The sequence below is a fragment of the Silurus aristotelis genome (genome assembly GCF_946808225.1).
Source record: "Silurus aristotelis genome assembly, chromosome: 23".
Taxonomy (NCBI): domain Eukaryota; kingdom Metazoa; phylum Chordata; class Actinopteri; order Siluriformes; family Siluridae; genus Silurus; species Silurus aristotelis.
The window spans coordinates 6,912,218-6,933,103 of record NC_139596.1 but is presented as its reverse complement, the minus strand read 5'-3'; the positions used below and the strand labels follow the sequence as shown (position 1 = coordinate 6,933,103).

The 20,886-nt window shown below is 39.2% G+C and overlaps 1 protein-coding gene across 50 annotated transcripts in view; it reads left to right on the top strand.

Moving 5' to 3' along the window:
* Positions 1-20,886, top strand: part of camk2b1 (calcium/calmodulin-dependent protein kinase (CaM kinase) II beta 1) — a 74,033-nt gene that overhangs the window by 31,256 nt on the left and 21,891 nt on the right. For 9 of the 50 annotated variants that reach the window (XM_083526918.1, XM_083526901.1, XM_083526892.1 and 6 more), the window contains exons 7-15: positions 5,025-5,127; positions 5,701-5,784; positions 5,967-6,061; positions 7,446-7,568; positions 7,684-7,767; positions 8,905-8,947; positions 9,422-9,517; positions 15,882-15,919; positions 19,243-19,275. In XM_083526918.1, the coding sequence (XP_083383044.1) occupies positions 5,025-5,127; positions 5,701-5,784; positions 5,967-6,061; positions 7,446-7,568; positions 7,684-7,767; positions 8,905-8,947; positions 9,422-9,517; positions 15,882-15,919; positions 19,243-19,275 (699 nt within the window). Of the gene's footprint in view, positions 1-927; positions 1,001-5,024; positions 5,128-5,700; positions 5,785-5,966; positions 6,062-7,445; positions 7,569-7,683; positions 7,768-8,904; positions 8,948-9,421; positions 9,518-15,881; positions 15,920-19,242; positions 19,276-20,886 lie in introns of all 50 variants that reach the window. The other 41 variants (XM_083526921.1, XM_083526904.1, XM_083526897.1 and 38 more) reach the window with 13 other exon arrangements.

The following is a 20,886-nucleotide window of genomic DNA, read 5'->3' as shown; positions in this document are numbered from 1 at the left end:
GCTGTCTGAGAGCTTAAAACTACACAATTGACATCCATTGGTCTGTATTCTAATCTAGTGGTACATAAAGACAGGTTTTGTTAAGGCTGGTGGGGAAGAACTCAAGTGTCCTGCAACAGAGCTCGAACCTCAACCCCTCCAAACACATTTAGGATGAACTGGAACCCCCACTGCACCCCAGGCCTCCTCATGCAACATCAGCATCTGAACTGACTAATGCTTTTCTGCATAAATGAACACAAATTCTCACAGTGGTCATAGGTTGTGGCTCTAGTGGCAGCGGTGGTTCAGTGGTTAAGCCTCTGGGTTACTGATCAGGTCAGGGGTTCAAGAAAAGATTTTCATTGTACTGTAATGTATATGGGAGACTCTAAAGGCTTTTTCTTCTTCTCCTTTTAAATCTGGACGAAAGCCACCACAGAAGAGTGAATTTTATTAAAACATTTAGAGGGGAACAAATCTAAAATGTGATGCTTGCAAAGAACATGTCAGTGTGATGGTCAGCTGCATAATTGAATTGTAATTAGCATGAAGGAATTCTGTATTCACAAGCAAAATGTATATGGTACCAATGGTACAAGAGCTGTACTCTTAAGAGTACCACCTACAACAACAAGGAATGGAACAGTTCATGCATCTTTCTTCTGTGTGAAAATTGAGCTGTAGTAGTAGTAATTAGGCAATAAATTTGACACTTTTTTTTTTACAATAATAATGGTGTTAGCATGGCTAACCGCACTAGCCTATATATTGAGTCAGGGTTGAATTGATTCATCATGTTTGGAAGGCAAGAGCTTTGTGTCTGCAGAGACCCCCCCCCCATTCCCACCACCCCTTCCCCCCCCTCTTGTCCCAAATACCCCTGGCCTGTGCACGAGACTGTAGCGCTGCTCAGACTAACATGCGCCCCCTGGTGTTTGCATGCAGTCATTGCATCCAGCAGATCCTGGAGGCGGTGCTTCACTGCCATCAAATGGGCGTGGTGCACCGAGACCTGAAGGTGAGTGACAGGTGCCGTGTTGTCGTCTGCTGAGTAATGTGTGCGCAAGTGTGTATATATGTGTGTGTGTGTGTGTGTGTGTGTGTGTGTGTGTGTGTGTGTGTGTGTGTGTGTGTGTGTGTGTGTGTTTATCTGGGAATGCGGAGTGTGCTGTTGGAAATGAAAAAGCATTAAAACTTCATGAGTGGCTAGAAGACTCATTAAAAGGATAGAAAAGATAGTCGAAACTTCTGCCACTTCCTACACCAGACATCAACCGAGTCTGATAAAGTAGGAAATTTGACGTCTATACTAAATTATTGCTTGCCCGGTGCAGCTTCTATGATGTTAATTTTTTGCCTAGTTAAATATGCTTATGGACAAAAGGAGCATTACAGTGCATGGTGGTATCAAAAAGTTTAAAAGCGTGTCTGCTATTCGTGCTGGATCTCCGCAATGGTGACCTTTGAGATGGATCTTCAGCTTCGGGAAGAGGACGAAGGACCACAGGAGCCAAATCTGGTCAAGTAGAGTGGAAGTGAGTTCATGTTGTTTTTGGTGAGAAACTCGGTAACTGGGTGCACGCGTGCTCAGAATAGCAGACATGGTAACCCACATGGTCAGAAAAGCACCAGTTGCACAGCTCTCAATGTACACAGGACAATGCCTTTTGGCACACTGACTTATCAAGGCCGGTGCTCCCTGTTACTGTGCGTGCAGCCTGGTGCTGCCATCTGTTGGCATATTACAAAACTAGTTTTAAAATGTTTTGATACCACCTCGTATATGTCTGCCCTTAATCTTAAAACAATAAGGCAAAAAAAACACTTTTCTTTAACATGAATTCGTCTTCTTCACCCTTGAAAAGTCTTGAAGTCCCTTGAAAGGAAAGTGCAATTTCTCCTCCACCACAGGCAGGAAGTGTAGATTGCTGAGTCACAGACCAATTATCACACCTAGGTTTCAGTGCACCCCTGTGATCACTGACCCTTGCTGACATTCAGTCTGCATCATTTTAACCTGCTTATCCAGCTCTTGCACCATGCAGCTGCAATCGATCAGAAGGCAAAACAGGTAGTCGTATGGTGTTACTGATTCTGAGCTTCTGTCAGGTCAGAGGGACGAGACCGAAATTTCTTTGTTCACGATTAATGCACAGTAAAGTAATTGTGTAATTAGGTGTACAGGTAAAATGTTCTGAACATTATAGAAGTTTCTAGTGGAAGAGTGTTTACATTGTGCCTTAGTTGGATTTGTGTGTGTGTGTGTGTGTGTGTGTGTGTTGGTTAAACAGGGTTTGATTATACACACAGTATGTTACGTTTTATCACATGCAAGTAATTTTCCAGGACACAATTTCTAATACATGCTGTTTTGTATTTATTTATTTTTTATAATTATTTATTTATTTTTTTTGTAGTGTAACATTCATGTATAATTAATATTGCCGGCATTTTTTATTTATTTATTTATTTTCCCCAATTGAAATCCAAAGTTGCTGGATTCTGATGTTTTGCTCATGGACACAGATCCATTGCAATGCATTTGAAATATATATATTTTTCATCCCTAATGTTTGTGTTGGTTAAATACCACGCCACTGCTAATATTTAAAAAAGGATCTTAAGTGAGAAATATCACCTGATATGTCCCCACGTGTGTAATTTTCACTCTTGCGTAAAAGGACAATCACAAGAGGGTTAAGCACACGCCTGACAGCGTGAAGCGCGTACACACAGCCTGAGTGTGATGCGTCATTGTTTAGTTTGCCAGTCAGGTCTCAGGATTGCAGGGCCGCTCCGGTTTCACGCTATCGATGTCTGCTTAAATTGGAGTGCCCTTTTGAATAGAGGCCTATGACTTCTACTCTTGGTAGTGGGAATGTGGCAAGAGCAGCCTCCACATGAATAACCGATGTGTTCCATTCCAACACACACACACACACACACACACACACACACACACACACACACACACACAGGCGTACAGTGTTGTACTGGTCTGCAGTAAGATGTGTGGGCACACAACACTAATCAAAGTGAGCAAAACCCACTTAAGGCAGCACAGCATGTTGGGAGTCTTTTAGTCAGCGTGTGTGTGTGTGTGTGTGTGTGTGAGTCATTGTTTCCGTACATATATCTGAGAATGGAAATTGCAGTGTTGTGCAGTTTAGAGATTAGTGTGGAGAGGCATATTTCGTTTCTACGGTATTGCACTGGTCCTTATTTCCTAGGAGTTGGATTGTGTAAACACATCACGTCTTCTTACACATCACTTGGCCCAGAAAACAAATATAAATTGGAATCGGAGAATCAACACACAAGCACACACACAGAAAAGCACTATCTGCCCTCTTACGCATACATGAGCTCACAGATGTCTAGGCCTGGCTAGTGTTGTTGTGATTGACAGGGCAGAGAAAGTATGCCCCTCCCACCCTTGGCTGTTTTTGCTCTTGTTGCTCCTGACCTTGAATAGATGCGTCATTGTCAGGATTTGTGTTTGCAGTCTCATGACAATAAGGCAGAATAATAATTAAGATATAAAGCCACTAATTTTTGTTAAAGGTGGTGCGAAGAGGAACCAAACTATGTGCGAAAGAAGTAAAAAAAATGATTAAGCTTCAAGATGGTGCTATGATTATTTAAAATAACCAAACAACATTATCCCCGTCTCTCCCCAAGCTACACATCGTGGAATCAGAAAGTTTTGAGACTAGCTCTGTTTACAAAAAAGTACTTTATCTATGTTTACACGCTGCCACCTTCAAAATAATCCCTATGGTAACACACGTGGTCAGAATAGCACCAGTTGCACAGCTGCCTTTACACACAGGATGATGTCTTTTGGCACACTGACTTATGAAGGTCGGTGCTCCCTGTGACTGTGCGTGCAGCCTTTTGCAGCCATCTGTTGGCGTGTTACAAAACTAGTCTACCTTTTTTAACCACTTCATTTGTGGTTAAAAAAATCCCTAACCCTAATCCCAAACTGTTACCACAATGTTGGAGGTATGCAGTTGTGTCTTTGGATGCCCGCATAAAACGTTCCTTCCACTTGAACTAGGAGACTGAACCCTGTTGATAGCAAAGCCTCTTGACTTGAATTGGCCTGTGCACCATTAAGATGTGGTTTATATGGGTAGGACATCAGTCGCTGACTTGGCTTAATGAACACAAATCTCCACAAACACACTCAAAACTCTAGTGGAAGACCTTCTCAGAAGAGTGGAGGTTCTTGTTACAGTAAATGGCGACTAAATGTGGAACGAGATGTCGGGTGTCCACAAACTTTTGTGCATATAGTCTATTTCCAATGTCACATAAAGTTTGCGCGAGATTGTTGCACAACACACTGCGCTTAAAGAGTTAGGCAGCTGCCTAGAACCACTGCAATGCAGGAAAACTTCACCTGCAGTGGTGTTTTTGCCAAAGTGTGTGTGTGTGTGTGTGTGTGTGTGTGTGTGTGTGTGTGTGTGTGTACGCACATTTTGACTGAGGTACTGGAGACTGTCATACGATAGTGCATGTGTGTGCACGTGTTATGTGCAGTGCATCACAGAGTCCTATGAGGGACGGCAGGTTATTAGTATCCGTCAGCGACACAGAATAACGAGGCTAGCTTATCCGGGTCTCTCTCACACACACACACACACACACACACACACACACACACACTTTCAATACAAGCAGAGGCAAATCATGACTTCTAAAGTCCTGTGTAGTGTCCATTTTAAAATGTACAAACTTCTCATGAACTTGCATTAAAAGGGTGAGAAAAAGGCACAGGTTTTGAGTTTCAAGTTCACCCATGTGTCTTTTTCTAACAAATGAAAATGGAGACAGTGTGAAATCTTACTTCATTTGAGTGTGTGTGGGTGTGTGTCCTTGTGTGTGCGCCACTGTATGTTTGCTGTGTCGCTTTCTTCAATGTGTGTGCTGGTGTTTGTCTGCATGTAAAGTGTACCTGCCAGTCTGTGTTCAATATTTCTATGTGTTGCTGTTTGTTTTTGTAAAAGTACTAATATTGCTCTCTCTCCATCTAGCCAGAGAACCTGCTCCTGGCCAGTAAGTGTAAGAACGCTGCAGTGAAGCTGGCTGATTTTGGTCTGGCGATTGAGGTGCAGGGAGAACAGCAGGCATGGTTTGGTACGCAACTGCACCGTAGCCTTGTCTCTTGTATTTAAAACCCATTTTGCTACTTCTGACCAACTTAATGCACCTTCTCTGTTGTGTAACCCATCAGTTATAATTCTCTTTCCACTGAGCGTGGCCTAAATCACATACAGAAGAAAGAAAAAAAATATCGACCCAGATTCCTGAACAGATACATCAGAATGAAACACACAAAGTTGTTTAAATGTTAATTACACAATTATGAAAAATAGCAATTAACAACCAACACTTTAATGTTATACAGTAGCTCCAGTGTTTTATTACTGTTACATATCAAATCAGTAGCATATCAGTTGAAAATTAGATTAATAATTTCTTTTATTATTTTGATTTAGAAAGACGTACGTATTATACACTGGATTTTTTAAACGTTGCACACTTACAAGAACAATCGTCTTTCTTATTCGAAAGCGGCTTTTCTATGACAAAAGGCTATAGACTTTTTTCATGAGGGTGATTTCTTTTGATCATGCATTATTAATACAGTTTAGGATCTTTATGTATTGCTTCATAATTAATGGATGTATGTGTGTGTTGAATGTGCAGGATTTGCAGGGACACCAGGGTATCTGTCCCCTGAGGTGTTGAGGAAGGAGGCATATGGAAAACCCGTGGACATCTGGGCCTGTGGTAAAGACAGACACACACACACACACACACACACACACACACACACACACACACACACACACACAGATTCTTGACATTGACTCTGCAGGTCCTTAAATTGCACGTGGCTCTGTGTAGGTATGTAGGTATGTGTGTTTAGAGGTGTGTGTGTGTGTGTGTGTGTGTGTGTGTGTGTGTGTCAGGTGTGATTCTCTACATTCTACTGGTTGGTTATCCTCCATTCTGGGATGAGGACCAGCATAAACTCTATCAGCAGATTAAAGCTGGGGCTTATGATGTAAGTCACACCATTTCCTCTCCTCTCTATCCTTTTCATCTTTTTTTCTGTTTAAAAAAAAATACAAATAAAACTATACCAGTTAGTAATGGATCATTCACTCTCCCAGGCCACTGTTATAGTAATTGATTACGGTCGTACGGGTGGTATGACTTTTCAATTCCAAGATTGCAATAAATATCCATATTGTAATACACACACTACTCTTTTTATAAATGGATGTTCGATTTGATGGAGGTTGTGCACAAAATCTTTAAACAATCTTTATGCATCCTTAGTGTCAAGTTTGTGTTTAAGATATACATGTTTTTTTGAAGTAATAGACAAATGCGTTACACACATTTTGTTCTTATTTCTTTTTTTGCAACTCTATATATTGTAATACACTTGTATTTGTAGACATGTTTTTGAAAATTGTAATACAGTCACTTTTGCCATATCAGCCCGCAGTTATGAATTAATATAGGGATATTTTAACTACAGTATATTGGGAACTATATTATAATTACATTACATTATTAGGTACTGTGGAGTAAACTTTTTTTTTTTCTCAGTAATTGGGGATTTTTTAAATGGCAGATGTGTGTGTGTGTGTGCAGTAACTTAAATTGATCAAATATAGCATGTGGAATACATTTTGAAAGAGCTATGAAAGAAATACATTAAAATGCATTAAACTCTATTGATCATAATCAAAGCCTTAAGAAATCTTTTAGACGTCTCGAATGCCTGAAGTTTTATTAAATTTGTAAACATTTAATTAGGCAAAGGTTTGTGGACACCTGACCAGTCGATTGATATGTGATTTATAAACACCGCATTCCACATTTAGTCGCCATTTTCTGTTATAATAACCTCCACCCTTCTGGGAAGATGCTCCACTAGATTTTGGGGTGTTCTTGTGGGGATTTGTGCTCATTCAGCTACAAGGGTTTTAGTTAAAGTCGGGTACTGATGATGGGTGAGGAGGTTTGGGGTGCATTTAGTGTTCCAGTTCATCCCAGAGGGTGTTCAGTAGGGTTGAGGTCAGAGCTCTATAGCAGGTCATTCAAGATCTTCCTCTCTTACCCATGTAAACCAGATATACAGTTCTGCATTTGGCTTTTTGCACAAGGGCATTGTCATGCTAAAACATTGTTTAATTGTATTTGAACATATCCAAAGACACCTACTATAATTGTGTGCCTCCAACTTTGTGGTAACAGTTTGGGGAAGGATCACATATGGCTGGAAAAGTCAGGTGTCCCAGTTTTTCTTTGCATTGAGGCTTCTGTTATATGCTTTAAAAAAGAGATGTTCCTGCTGAAAGTAGGTTACTGTGGTTGAGTATTGGAGTGCTTAGTGTGCGAGTGGTGGTGGTGACGTTCTCAGTTGTTTTGGCCAGTTTCCATCTCCAGAGTGGGACACAGTCACACCTGAAGCCAAAAACCTCATCAATCAGATGTTGACCATCAATCCAGCCAAGAGAATCACAGCTCAGGAGGCTCTTAAACACCCATGGGTCTGCGTAAGTACACATACCAAATGCCATATAGGTGATGCGTACATTCATCAACAGTAGATAAACATGTGCAATAGTAATGCAGACCTCATCAATCGGTTCTCTTTGCTTGTCTCCTTAGCAACGCTCTACAGTGGCCTCCATGATGCACAGACAAGAGACAGTGGAGTGCCTGAAGAAGTTCAATGCCAGGAGGAAACTTAAGGTGTGACACACACACACACACACACACACACACACACACACACACACACACACACACACACACACACACAGTCTATTGAAAAGAAATTTAAATATGTTTACTATGAGACTCTTTTCTTTGCTGATATGTTGTTAAAACATTGAGATGTTAACTGAAATGCTACACAGGGTATTAACTAAAATGCTTTTATACACAGCACCGTTTGAGATTCAGCTCCAGATAAACAGTAACACAAACTTGCCTGTAGGGTTGAAAGTTACCAGAACCTTTCCATGGGAATCTAGCAGTGTTTATGGAAATTTACAGGAATTTCTAGGGAAATTAGAAATTTCTTTAGAAATTTGGGTAAACTATACCCTGTAAAAACATCATCACCCATAAACTGACATGCATGCAAACTAATACAGAAGTTTTAAACATAAATACTCACCAAGATGGACATTTTCTGACATTATTTTGTGTGCAGGATTGAAGAAATGATGTGTGTTATGTATGCAGGGGGCTTGGCCTCAGTAGCCCTGCACTAGGTGTGCAGTGTGCGTGTGATTGATGGACGTGCAGGGTAGAAATTCAACTGATATTGCATTCAATCTGGTTGTCTCACTGAGATTATCCAACTGCATTCAAGTTCCCTGTAAATAGCTAACCTGCAATTTTGTAAATCCTCAGTTTATTCCCCTTAATTCCAATGGAAAGTTTCCCGTCGTGAAAATTCCTAGACTTTTTTTTTGTTTGTTTAGAACATTTGTTGTGTTAAATTGTATTGTTAATTACGCTTATATGGCAGAAATTGGGTAGAACTTCATTTTAACCAGTTTTATGCTGCACAGTAGGTCAAGTTCAGTTTGGATTCGAAATTCAGAATGAACCTTTCTGATATTTATGTATTTTGTTTAGCATCTGCCTGCTTGAGTTGAGTTCTCGTATTTTATAAACTTTATTCTTTGTGTGTTAAGTGGGAAAGGTGCCACTCAGGGTAATTTAGTTTTATTTTGTTTTTACACCAAAATGTTTTTCTTTTGTCGGGTCACATTTCAAATGTTAGTCCCAGTTAAATTGGACCTGTTAACACCTACACAGTTATTTAATATATTTTTTCCTTTTTGTACTCTTTACTCCTTCTGCCTCTCCTTGTAGGGCGCTATCCTAACTACCATGCTGGTGTCCCGAAACTTCTCCGGTAAGTTCAGCACTCCATCAAAATCCTGGTTTCATTTGATGTTTAACAGTGCATCATGCCCTTCAGTTGAATTTTTATTTCTTTGTATGTCTAGTTATTAACCGTGTTTTCAGGAACTGTTTCGTCTCCGAGTTCCTTCATGTCCTTACGTGCTCCTGTCGTCTGTTTATCCGTCAGAACCCCGTCTCTGTCTCTGTGTGCGTCCATGCCTTCTAAAGAATCGTGTCCGTGACCGTTTTTCTGTCTGAAGCAGCATCGCTGCAGACGATTAAAATGAACATCTGATGGGATCATTTTGCGTGGGGATCATTTTCACATGTTTTCTTATAAACAAAAAAAACCTCTTTTGCTCTTAGACTAATAAACAATTCTCTCTTCCTTGTGCTCTTTCTCCCTTTCTATCCCACCCTCTCTTTCTTTCTCTTTCTTTCTTTCTCTCCTCTCATTTTTGTGTGCGTGGACGTTGTGTGTCAGTGGGTAGCAGGCAGACCACGGCTCCGGCCTCGGTCACTGCCGCCGCTGCTGCCGTTGCTGCAGCAGCAGGCACCACAGCAGGGCTGGTGGAACAAGGTAGCAGAGTCCCTGAGGGGGCCTTCTCTCCTCCTTCTGTCCTCTTTTCCACACTTCTCCCCTGTCCTTGTTTGTCCTTCCTCCTCCTCCTCCCACGTATCTTTCTCCCTTATCAAAGAAATACTTCAGTGTTTTCTCTTTTTTTTTTCTTTTTTTTTCTTTTTATACCTAATCTGTTTTTCGACATTTCTTTTTTCGTTTGGTTTATGCAAAACTCACTCTATAGTAAATAGTAAATTTTGTCGATCGACATATTGAAAGATTAGGCTCATTTATCATAAATTATATTTATTTATACCGCATCGGTTTTGTGTAGTTATGAATGGACCTCATCTGTGTAAATCGGTATATGATTACACCTAGTGCAGATCAGCCACAAAACAATTCAGAGAACAGAAAATAGACAAAAAAAAACAACAAACTGGAGACTTTTTGTAAAAGGTAAAAAAATAAAAATAAATAAACGTCGCAATTCATTAATTAGAGTTTTTCTTAAAAAAATAAAACAACTAGATTATCAATTGCCTGTACAAGTAAATGATTTCTCACAAAAAAAAGTTCTCAAAGAACTCATGTCCATGCTACAGGCCAATCAGAATCAAGAACACGGCTGCACCGATGCACTATAAATGCACTATTTGGACAAAAGTATTGGGACACGTGAATCATCACGTGAATGTATGTGGTTCTTCTCCAAACTGTTACCACCAAAATTCGAGGCACACAGTTGTGTAGGATGTGTTCGGATGCATGTAGCATGTAGGATATGCTTTACATGGGTTGGAGTTGTTGATCTTGATGAACTAGAACGCTAACTGCACCTTAGGCCTTCTCATCCTACACCAGTACTAATGCCTTTGTGGGTGCATATGCACAAAACTCCACAAGCACACTTCAAGATCCAGTGGAACATCTTCCCAAGACAGTGAAGGTTATTATAGCCGCAAATGGGGACCAAATGTCGAATAGGATGTTCAAAAGGCACGTATGAATCATGCTCGGGTGTCCACAAACTTTTGTCCATACAGTGTACGTTTAGAGCTTTATTTACATACGTATGACTTTCGTGGTAGCCGAGTGTTAAGGAAGCACAGATGAGATGAGATGAAGTTAAATACACTGTGGTTTATTTCTTTAACATTCCCCCTTTTGCATTGCCTCTTTTTGTCTTCCTCGACTGGTCTTAGTCCTTTCTTTCTTCTCTTCATCATTTCTTTCCCCCTCTGTATCTCTACCTTATTTTGGTCCATTTTTTTCTTGTTTCCTACTTTGCATGAAGCTAAAAGCATGCGCCACCCACAGTGGCTCATCTGTACCTTTCTCTTCTTCCTGTCTCACATTTCATTCCCACAATCATCCCCTTCTTCTCATCTCTTAAAAATCTTTTCGCTCCTCATCCTTTTCTTCTCCTCCACCTTCGCTGTCGTCTCATCGGCCATCTTGTCATGTCATTTAATTTCTCCACATCACCGAGGCACAGTGTTTCCTCTGCGTCTCCCATCAGTGTTTCTCGATTTTGTTTTGTGCCTTAATGTATATCTTGTTTAGATTACTCTTCTCTTCTTTCTCCTTCATCTCACGTGCCATTATTTTCAGTCTTTATTCTCTTTTTCTGTCCCTCTGTATTTGTATGAGACCGTGAGATTCACCATGGAAGTGGGAATGGAACGGGCTGCCTGCTGCTGTACTGAATGTTGCATGAGCGACTGGACTACCGCATGAACACTAATATATTGGGATGTGTGGAGTTTTCTGTGGCAACATTTGCATCTTGTGGTTACAAAAGAAAATGAGACTGGATTGTGGTTTATTTTTTTGGCTTTTTTTTGCGGACGGGTAAAGAAAGATGACTGTGCCGTTTGAGTAGCTTGAAAATGTGGTGCTGGTGGATGATCTCCACCACCTCTGATGGTTTTATTTATTTTATTTTTTACATGTGCTTTGTATACAAAATGCCTGTGAATCGTTTCTATAACTGCCACGCTGTACGTCCACACTGTGTAGCGTGATAAAGTGCAGCTTCTCGTGTGAGCTAGCCGTGGCTGTTGCTTCGCGCAAAGGCTGTGTTTCATATTTGACACCGCCTACTGCAGTCAAATATCCAAACCTGCCGTTTTTTTCCAAAAAAAAAAATAAGTCATGTATGTTTGAGCACGTTGGAGAGCCCTCGTTTTGAGATGGGAGTGGAGAGCTGGTGCTCTCAGCTGGAGTGGTGGCTGTGGCTCAGTGCAAAGGCTGCGCTTCACATTTGATGCTGTCTCCACATGCCTGCGATCAAATATTCATGTCTGTATCGGTTAGCTGCTCTCCCTCCCTCCCTCATCTCAAAAAAATGGAATCTGCTATCTAAATGGCTTTAAATATTACTCGTTTGTCATTGACATTGCAGAAATAATTTTTTTTAAACTGAACAAGCAGTTGTTAATGATTGTTTCTTTGGTGGCTCTGCTTATCTCCTTTTATTTATTTATATCCCAATCGGAAAGAGCAACGTGCAAGTTTTGACAGAAGATTTTTAAACGATTTCCAACCTCTTCTCTTTCCACTTCATTGATCGCACAGAGAGAAATTTCACAGAAAGATACTCAAAAAGTCACTTATAATGGAAGTCTAAAATTTGAAATTGATATCAGAAATGATTATTTATTAATTAATTAATTAATTAATTAATTTATTTATTTATTTGTTTATTTATTTATTTCTTTATTGCCAAGAGAGCAAAACTGGTCAGGCTGTATGGGTGGGAGGGGCAAACTCTTTCTTCCATGTCAATCAGAGTGAAGTCAGAGGAAGCATGCGATTAGACCTGGGTGATTAATGCAGCAGCTGTACAAACATCAAAAAACCTTCCCAGAAAGTCTTATGCCAGATGCATACTGTGCGATTGTTGCTTTTCAGACTGTACAGACATGATCCCCATGTCGCTCTGTAGAACATTACTTGTCATAATTTCAGCTGTACGACTGCCAGAAACTGACGCACACAAGAAAAAAAACACAAAGTTTTACGTCATCAATCTGTGACACATTCAGACCACATTCTCTCGCTAATTGTAGCCAGCAGCAACTGAAAACAGTCTGTAGCGTTCATTTCCTTGACGTTCTTTCTGTTCACTGTTCTTGCTGCACCCGACTCGTTTTGACGTTTTCCTTAAGGTGGTCTGAAGTTGCTGCGCTAATTTGCGTCATCAGGTTCGGCGCGCCCATTGGTTCTTGGTCGTCGTGGGAAAAATCACACTGCAGGAAAGATGGTGAAACCGCCAAAATTTGATCGGAGAAAAAAAAAAAAAAAAAAACGACAGATCACTACAGATTTTAGCCTTAGATGAGACGACCAAATTATGGCCAAATTGCACAGCGTGCACCTGCTTTACCCAAACTGTGATTATATAGTATTGTCCAACATTACAATACAATCAAATGCAATTATTGTTGCTTAATTTTTCTCTTAAAAAAAAAGAGGAGATAACCAAAAAAAGAAACATTTATCATAGTGCAAATTTTTTTTTAAATATACAAATATAAAGTTTCATTTACTAATACACTGAAGTTTTATTCAAATAAATTTATGAAAACTATTTTACACAAATTTTTTTTTTTCAAATAAATAAATAAAATAAACCAAAAAATCTTTTCAGACTTCTTCCTCAAACATCAGCTTTAGATGCAGTAGACGTGAGATTCGGTTGCTTTATTTTTCCTTCACAGACTAAAGTTTAGTTCTGCAGATGTTTGACTTTTGCTGTCCTCCCTTTTTCTTTCTCCTTTTTCTCTTTTATTCATTTTTATTTATTTGTTTTTTGGTTTTCACGCTGTGTTAATGGCAAGGTAAGAATCTCAATCCTCTCCCTGTCTCTCTCCTAAGAGCAAGTTGAATTTTCTCCACAGGGATCACTGCACGACTTCTTACCCAACAGTGTCTATTTTTTTTTGTCATAGGTCATGAACCTGACCCAACCTGCATGGACACACGAGCCTAAAACTAACCGCATTTATTAATAAGCCATCATCGGCGCGTATCTAAAAACGCATGTGGTTTCTACTCGTACCGGGACATTCAATTATGACCAGTGCAATCTTCATCATCTACGTTGATTAGTGGTCAACATCACTTCCTTCTTCTCCTCTTTGGCTGATTGTCAAAGCTCTCTGGTTCGCTGATTCAGCACAGAGCAATTTAACACCAAATAACCTTTGTTTTCAGTCACCTTAAACCCATTGCGTTAAATACGTTAAATATGATCCATGAGCTATTTGAGTGAACGATGCGTGAGATCCGTGGCTTATTAAGGGCATGCACTTCTTTTAACTGTATCGAAACCATGAATGATCATAAGCTTCATGGTTCCTCAATTTGAGCGTTAAAACAGTCCTCTTGTGTCAGTGATTTATAAGTTTTCTTTTGCCTATTAAATGTTCAGCAATGCATTTCTGACAAGTACATACTGTATCCTCTTTATAATCTTCAAGGCATTTTCACACCTGTTTTTTTTTTTTTTATACAAACTTTTTTTTTTTTTCTTCGGTTCGCAAAATCGCAAGCTTTAGGTACATTCAATTATTGACTGTGATACTAACAACATTAACAGAAAGGAACAGTGCTGCCCATATGCGTAGCATGCCATCGTCTGCAATGCCTGCAAAACAAACAAAGAACAAAAACAAGTTGATATCGTATAAGATTTGTGGTAAGACAGGCTGGACTATTGCACTGCACTGTTATAGTTCTGTGAAAGTATGTTTTTTAACCATGACAGCTATTTTCCTGCAAAATATGAAAATATATAGATCGTTTCCTGACTTACGATGAAGATGCGTCCCGATTAACCCTGTTGTAATTTGAAAAAGTCGAGACATGGCCTAACCTACCCAGTAGTCACCCAATAATGTTGATCAGTATGGGGTAGTATACTGTAAGTTATTAATAGTTTAACAAATGACAGTACATAATAGAGCAAAACAGAGCAATTCAAAGTACCGTACTACATAAACTATACGGTATATATGTACGAGGTAGTATCAAAAAGTAATGGTGCAACTGGTGCTATTCTGACCAGGTGCGTTACCACGTCTGCGATTGCATTATGGACAGCAAGTTAGAACAAAGAGCAAACGTGAAATACTTTGTGAAACTGGGCACATCTGCTACCGATTCGTTCGAGGGGTTTTAAGGGGCACACAAGCTTCAAGAGCGAAAGAACATCACTGGAAGGAGACAGGAGACCAGGAAGACCTCGAACAAGCTCAACCTCTGAAAAACAATCTGCATGATCTCACTTCCACACCCACCCTACTCGCCGTATGTGGCGCCTGCGGACATGCCCTCTTCGCGAAGATTCAGCTCAAAGGTGTTCGTTTTGACACCACTGTGGAGACACAGCACGATATGGCAGAAGAGACTATGTTGAAGGTGACAGCGTGTAAACGTAGATAAATAAAGTACATTTTGATACCAAAATGTATGTGGAGGCGGGAGCACGCAATCCTAAGTAAGTCCAACCATCACGACTCTGTGGACCATAAGTACAGTGAAAAGAGTCATCATTCACGTAAACTCAGCACGTGGCACTAAGCACGGTCTCGCTACACACTTGGTGCACAGTGTGTTACAGTATTAATTAAAGAGGACCTAAGCACTGTTTTCAAGAGGAGCAGAGATCAGATCTCAAGACCACGTTCACGTTCAAAACTGCTTTCACACTTTGCCCTTTCGACACACAGCGACCTACATTTATCTCATTCCTACAACAGAGCAGCTATTTGGGTCCTTTGCTCAGTTTGGTGTGGTTTTGTGCAAAACTCAAGAAGAAGAAAACACAAGTGTGAAAACGACCTTCTACTGTATTTAGTTTATTTAAAGGTGTATAGGGTTTCTAAAGACATCCTTCACATGATCATTGTCTTCTCTGGTTTATGAAATGGTGGCAAATTAATAAAGGTAATGATATATTTAATAACATCACTGTGCTATTTCGGCAGCCTTTCTACCCCGAGCGGGTTTAGGAAAATAACTCTTTAATGCATAACAGTGCATTTAAGAAAACCTGTATAGGAGGAGACAGCAGGGGCCTGTATGAGTTTTTCCTCTCTTGCAGAAACCTGTGTGTGGAAATTGACACCTGATCAGAATCAGAATGCAGTCGAACTAATCAGAAGCTGAGTTTTCCAGGCATTTGTGGTTAAATTAACGCTAAAGTTTTTTTTTTTTTCCCTTTTTTTTTTTTTTATGGAATTCAAAATTGTCTTGTTTTTGCTGATTATTGTAAACTGAGTTACTACCGTAATAACATTTATAATATATCTATTAGATGAATTCACCGACTGACTTGTGAACATTCGTCTCTGTTTCCTGTCTCCTTTTGCAGCAGCCAAGAGTTTGCTGAATAAAAAGGCTGATGTTAAGGTAAGGTGAACTCCCGATCTTCCGGCACCTGACCTGTAGCTGTGCAAGTCCCCCCACCCTTTCTGTTTGAAAAATTCAATGTGTTCACGGGGCTACTAATGTCACTTTCTGTCCGTGTGTTTGTGCTGAGTCGCAGTAATGGAGAAAAGATGCAACAGTGTTCTCAGGCTTCAGAATTATGACCTTGACCTTTCACTTGCCTTTTCCATCCCGACGTTTTACGAAAAACACTGCTGAATCAGGCAGTCATTTAATTGGCTATTCTTTACACTAAAGCTTTACTCTATTTTTTATATATATATATATATATATATATATATATATATATATATATATATATATATATATATATATATATATATATATATAATTAGCTCAGGGCCAGGTATTATTGAGAACTGAATTTACAGAAGCCATGGTCCAGCTCAAAAAAAAAAAAAAAGATTTACCTAAGATATAGATGATCTAGGGTCAAGACTTGGTGTCCATGTTTGATTTTATAGTTTTGCACTGGACCTGTGATGTGTCTTTAGCTCAAAAGTAAAGAAAGTCGGTTCGTGCAAATCTTTAGATATGTGCATTATGAGGCAAGAATAGATGTTTTGGACATGTGACAAGATTCATTTTGTGAACTAGCAGGGGTACCACATTTAAATTCATTATTTTTAAACCTTTTATACAATTAATACACCTTTCAGCTTGGTGCAGGTGAACCAAATAATTGTTATGGGTGAAAGGGGGGTTGCCAGATAATACAACGAAGATCCTCTCAAGACCTGGTTTTAAGGTAAATGACAGACTTCAACACAGGCAAAAAAAAACAGGGTTGTGTAAGCAGAAACATTCCTACAGTCCTGTGATACCTGGAGAAAACATATTTTACATGAAGAAAAAATAGATTTTTAGGGGATTTGTAGAAAATTGAGGAATGTCTGCTCTTCAAATTAAGGATTTATTTTAAATTAGCATGTATGGTAGCTTTGCAAATTGTTGTAAAATGGGTATTTAGGATGCTTAGTATTGATTCATTATATTCATCTAATTAAGTTGCCTTTAAATTTGTGTTTGCATGTAGCATTGTCTTATGCCATTCTCTTATTGGTGGCTTTAAGACAAGCATTGTTTTGTTGAATTTTGATTAAGAATTATGTCACATTCTTTTACAATGTAGAGTTGAAAAAACAGACTTTAAAATTGTACATAGCAGGTCTGAGAGACAAAACAGTAGAACATAATGCAGTATTATGCAACATTCGCTCCAGTGCAAACGAACACCGAGCATGTCTACACACATTCTGCGATAAATATGCAAAATACCCCTTTTGTTTTTATTTTGCCACTCAACAGTTTTCCTGGGTTAATTTTATGGATTGCAATCAGGAAGCGGTAATATAGTGTTATCAGAGCGTAGAAATAAAGCTATAATCTGATCAGCTAGGCAGTGACATGGCGTGAAAAAAGGAGAAGAGATGGATTGGACGATTTATTTATTTCACTTCTGTGAGTGCGGGTGGCATCTGGGAGGATGGAATGAGGGAGACTGGAATGTCAGCAAGGGCGCTTTAGAATTTGGAATGCGACTTTTGCCAAATCATAGCATTTGCATTGAAAACGACTTCCTGTAGAGGAAAAATCCTCATTTAATTTCGAGTGCCTTTTTAATTAAATTAAATTTTATTCGTCACATGTCGTGGGGTACCTTTTACGACTATCCAATGCTGAAGATAAAATAGAAATAAATAGAATATGAAGAAAGAAAAAAAAAACAACTATAAAGTATAAAATATAAGTTTAGATAATATACTATAAAATGTATACAAAATAAGACAGAAGGGAATGGGTATGAATATGACAGAGACATTAACAGTAGTCCAGATAAAAAGTGTTAATGTGCTGATATTAAAGTGTTACTATGGTGTGCCAGTCCAGTGTTAAAGTGTCAGTTTTGCAAGTGTGCAAAAAATGTGGGACATGTAGACGGAGAGAGAGAGGTCCAGATACCAAGTGTTATGTGTTTTACATTCACGTAGATAAGTTTAAAAAAAATAAAAAATAGTAGTAAAAGATTACATTTAGGTTACACCCAATGAACACCTGCTACACTATTGCATCTTATTCCTGCACAAGCTATGTGTGATTGTGTGTAAGTGATAGAGAGAGAGATTAAGAGAGTAAGAGAGAAAGTGCACATGCCAGCTGAGAAGAACTAGTTCAGATGGGAATATGACTCCCGTTCCAGGAATAGCCACAAGTCTGAACCCTGGAAACTCTGTGACAGAAATAGCATCGCTGTGCTCCTCGCATTGCCTAGCAACAGGCTCCCCCGTGTCCTCCATCAACCGTTACAAACGCTGTCTCTCTCTTTCTGTCTCTCTCTCTCTCTCTCTCTCTCTCTCTCTCTCTCTCTCTCTCTCTCTCTCTCTCTCTCTCTCTCTCTCTCTCTTCACGACTCCTGCTTTCCTTCCATTCTTTTGCTTGGTTTATTATCTGCTCATCTCCTCCCCTTCACAACTGTCAAATATCTGAAAGTTCCTTTTTCTTTTCTGAACGTCCATATGCCTCATATTCAAATAAATGCAGCGTGGCTGCTTACATAACACTGCATTCGAACTCAAAGCATCTTGTGCTCTGCTGCTCCAAGACCAGAGGATGCAACATGCAAAAGAGAAAGATTACATGCTTCTTCTTTTTTTATTTTATTTGGAGGATATTTTTTGGATATTTTATCTTTTATTTTTATCCACTCAAAAAAAATGGTAGATCAAAATCTTCTGAATATAAAATTGAAAAATGTACATTGTGTTCATTATTTATGAATTGTTCATGAAATGCTTAATAATATAGTAATATCGTTCTCCCGATTGCAGGACAATTTTTGGACGTTTTCCATGCGACCCTTCTTCTAATCTTATTTGTTGACCACAAGCGCATTTTATAAAGCACTTCAGTGTTTCTCTAGCACACACTTCTTAATTCTCCTCCGAGTGCATTGTCCGTCCACATCTCCATCTATTTTCTAGACACCACCTTTTTTTTTTTTTTACTTCCTCCTTCTTTGCCCATGATTCCTGTTTTCCGATTTCCTCGCTTTAACACCTGAAAGATGAACCAATCCATGATATCTTGAAGCCAAGTGTTCCTGTTATGTCACTTTCCTATTCCCGTGTCGAACCAGTGTTTCCACAGAGCAACATATTATCTTATTAATGATGGATTTTGTTAGCCATCTATCAGCTACCCAAAGTGGATAGAATATTTTTTTTCCCTTTCTTTCAAAATTTACCACACTTTCTCCCCTTTTTTTTTTTTTATCATCTTTCCAGAAGAGGAAGTCAAGCTCTACCGTTCAGTACATGGTGAGAACAATTCTTCATTTGTTTTATACTTAATCCTATCTTTCGCTTTCCTCTGCTAGTCTCCAAAAAGCCATAGCCCTGAACCTGCCTAGAATTCCTCTATCCTTCATCCTCTATTCTAAACAAATGATGGTCCAGCTTTTTCATGCAGCCCAGTTTCTACTTTCATCCCTAAACTGGATTTCCTTTTTTTTCTGTGGCTTAAACTCTTTCCTCTTGATTGCACTAGTGAAAAAACAGTACTCTTTCTGTTTTACTGCAGTAATCCCATGCGCAAGCGGAGTGAACTTTGCACTTCATAAATGCCTAATGATGCGCTACACTTGTTACTCAGGCTTCCTTACTCAGCTGGGCTTAACTTACTCTCGCCACCCTCATCTCCTATCGCTCTTGACTGAAGTAATTAGATTCCTCTCTGGACTGCACTCGCCATCTGGCTGCTTGTGACCTTTTCAAAAGACGTTTTGACATTTATTGATCCTGTCTGCAAATAATCGCCCGCTATTATCAGTATCCATGCGCGTGCACGAGTCGGATTGAAACAATGATACGAGAAAATCAGAGATATCAATAATACAGGTAAAAAAAAAAAAAAACTCACTCAATCACAGCTTCAAATGCTTTATGGTCTTGTTGGAATGGAAGCCTATCCTTGAAACAAAGAGCCTGGGAATGAGACCCCAATTAATCACATGTCTCCATACACACACACACACACACACACACACACACACACTGACACACCAATTTATACCTACAGCCAATTAAATTTGATCTTACTGCCATTTTTGGGAGGAAACCGAAGAACCCAGAGGCAACTTATGCAGACATATACAAAGAATTACCTGAGCTCATGGTGAAAAGTCAAGCTCAGCGATGCTACCAAAAGATGAAAAGGTGTACAATAAATATAATTATTATTATAATTATAATTATTATTATTAATAAATTAAATAAAGTAAAAAAGAAAATTCTGCCTTTTTTTATTGGGACTAGCCAAGTCTACTGTGTGTATTCTTTAATAAAGCATTTATACATTTGTGCCACTCAACAAAATTAATACCCCCAAATGAATAAGTAACTACAGCAGCAATACTTTCCACGAATTGCACTTTAGCATGGAGTTATTTAAGTGCCCGGTATATAAGCTCATTTTCTTGCTGCTGTACTCTGCATAAAGTGCATTAAGCTGTAGTATCTTAAAGCCTGTGTGCATCTGAGAAAACATAGTGGAACTGGCATGTGTTTTACTGATGCACTGCATCAGTGGTAGGTACTATACCAGTGTAAAGTAGGACACTGTGACCCAGTAGAGATTTTTAAATGCTGTTTGTATTGCTTTTAGTCCTTTACGGTTTTTGAGGGACGCAAACACGCTCCTTTTTGTTTATATGCCACCCCCTAGTTAATTTAACGGTATAAAGATTTTCTTTGACCAAACAGCACGAATAACAGCTTTGCACACTTTTAAACTCTTATTTTCTTGTTGTATGGTGAAGTCGGTTCCAATGAGCCGCAGTCCAGACAGAATTGCATGGTGTTGAAGTATGGAATGGTAGCCATGTTGGTCCAGTATTTTATTTATATATATAAAGCATTTATACATTCATA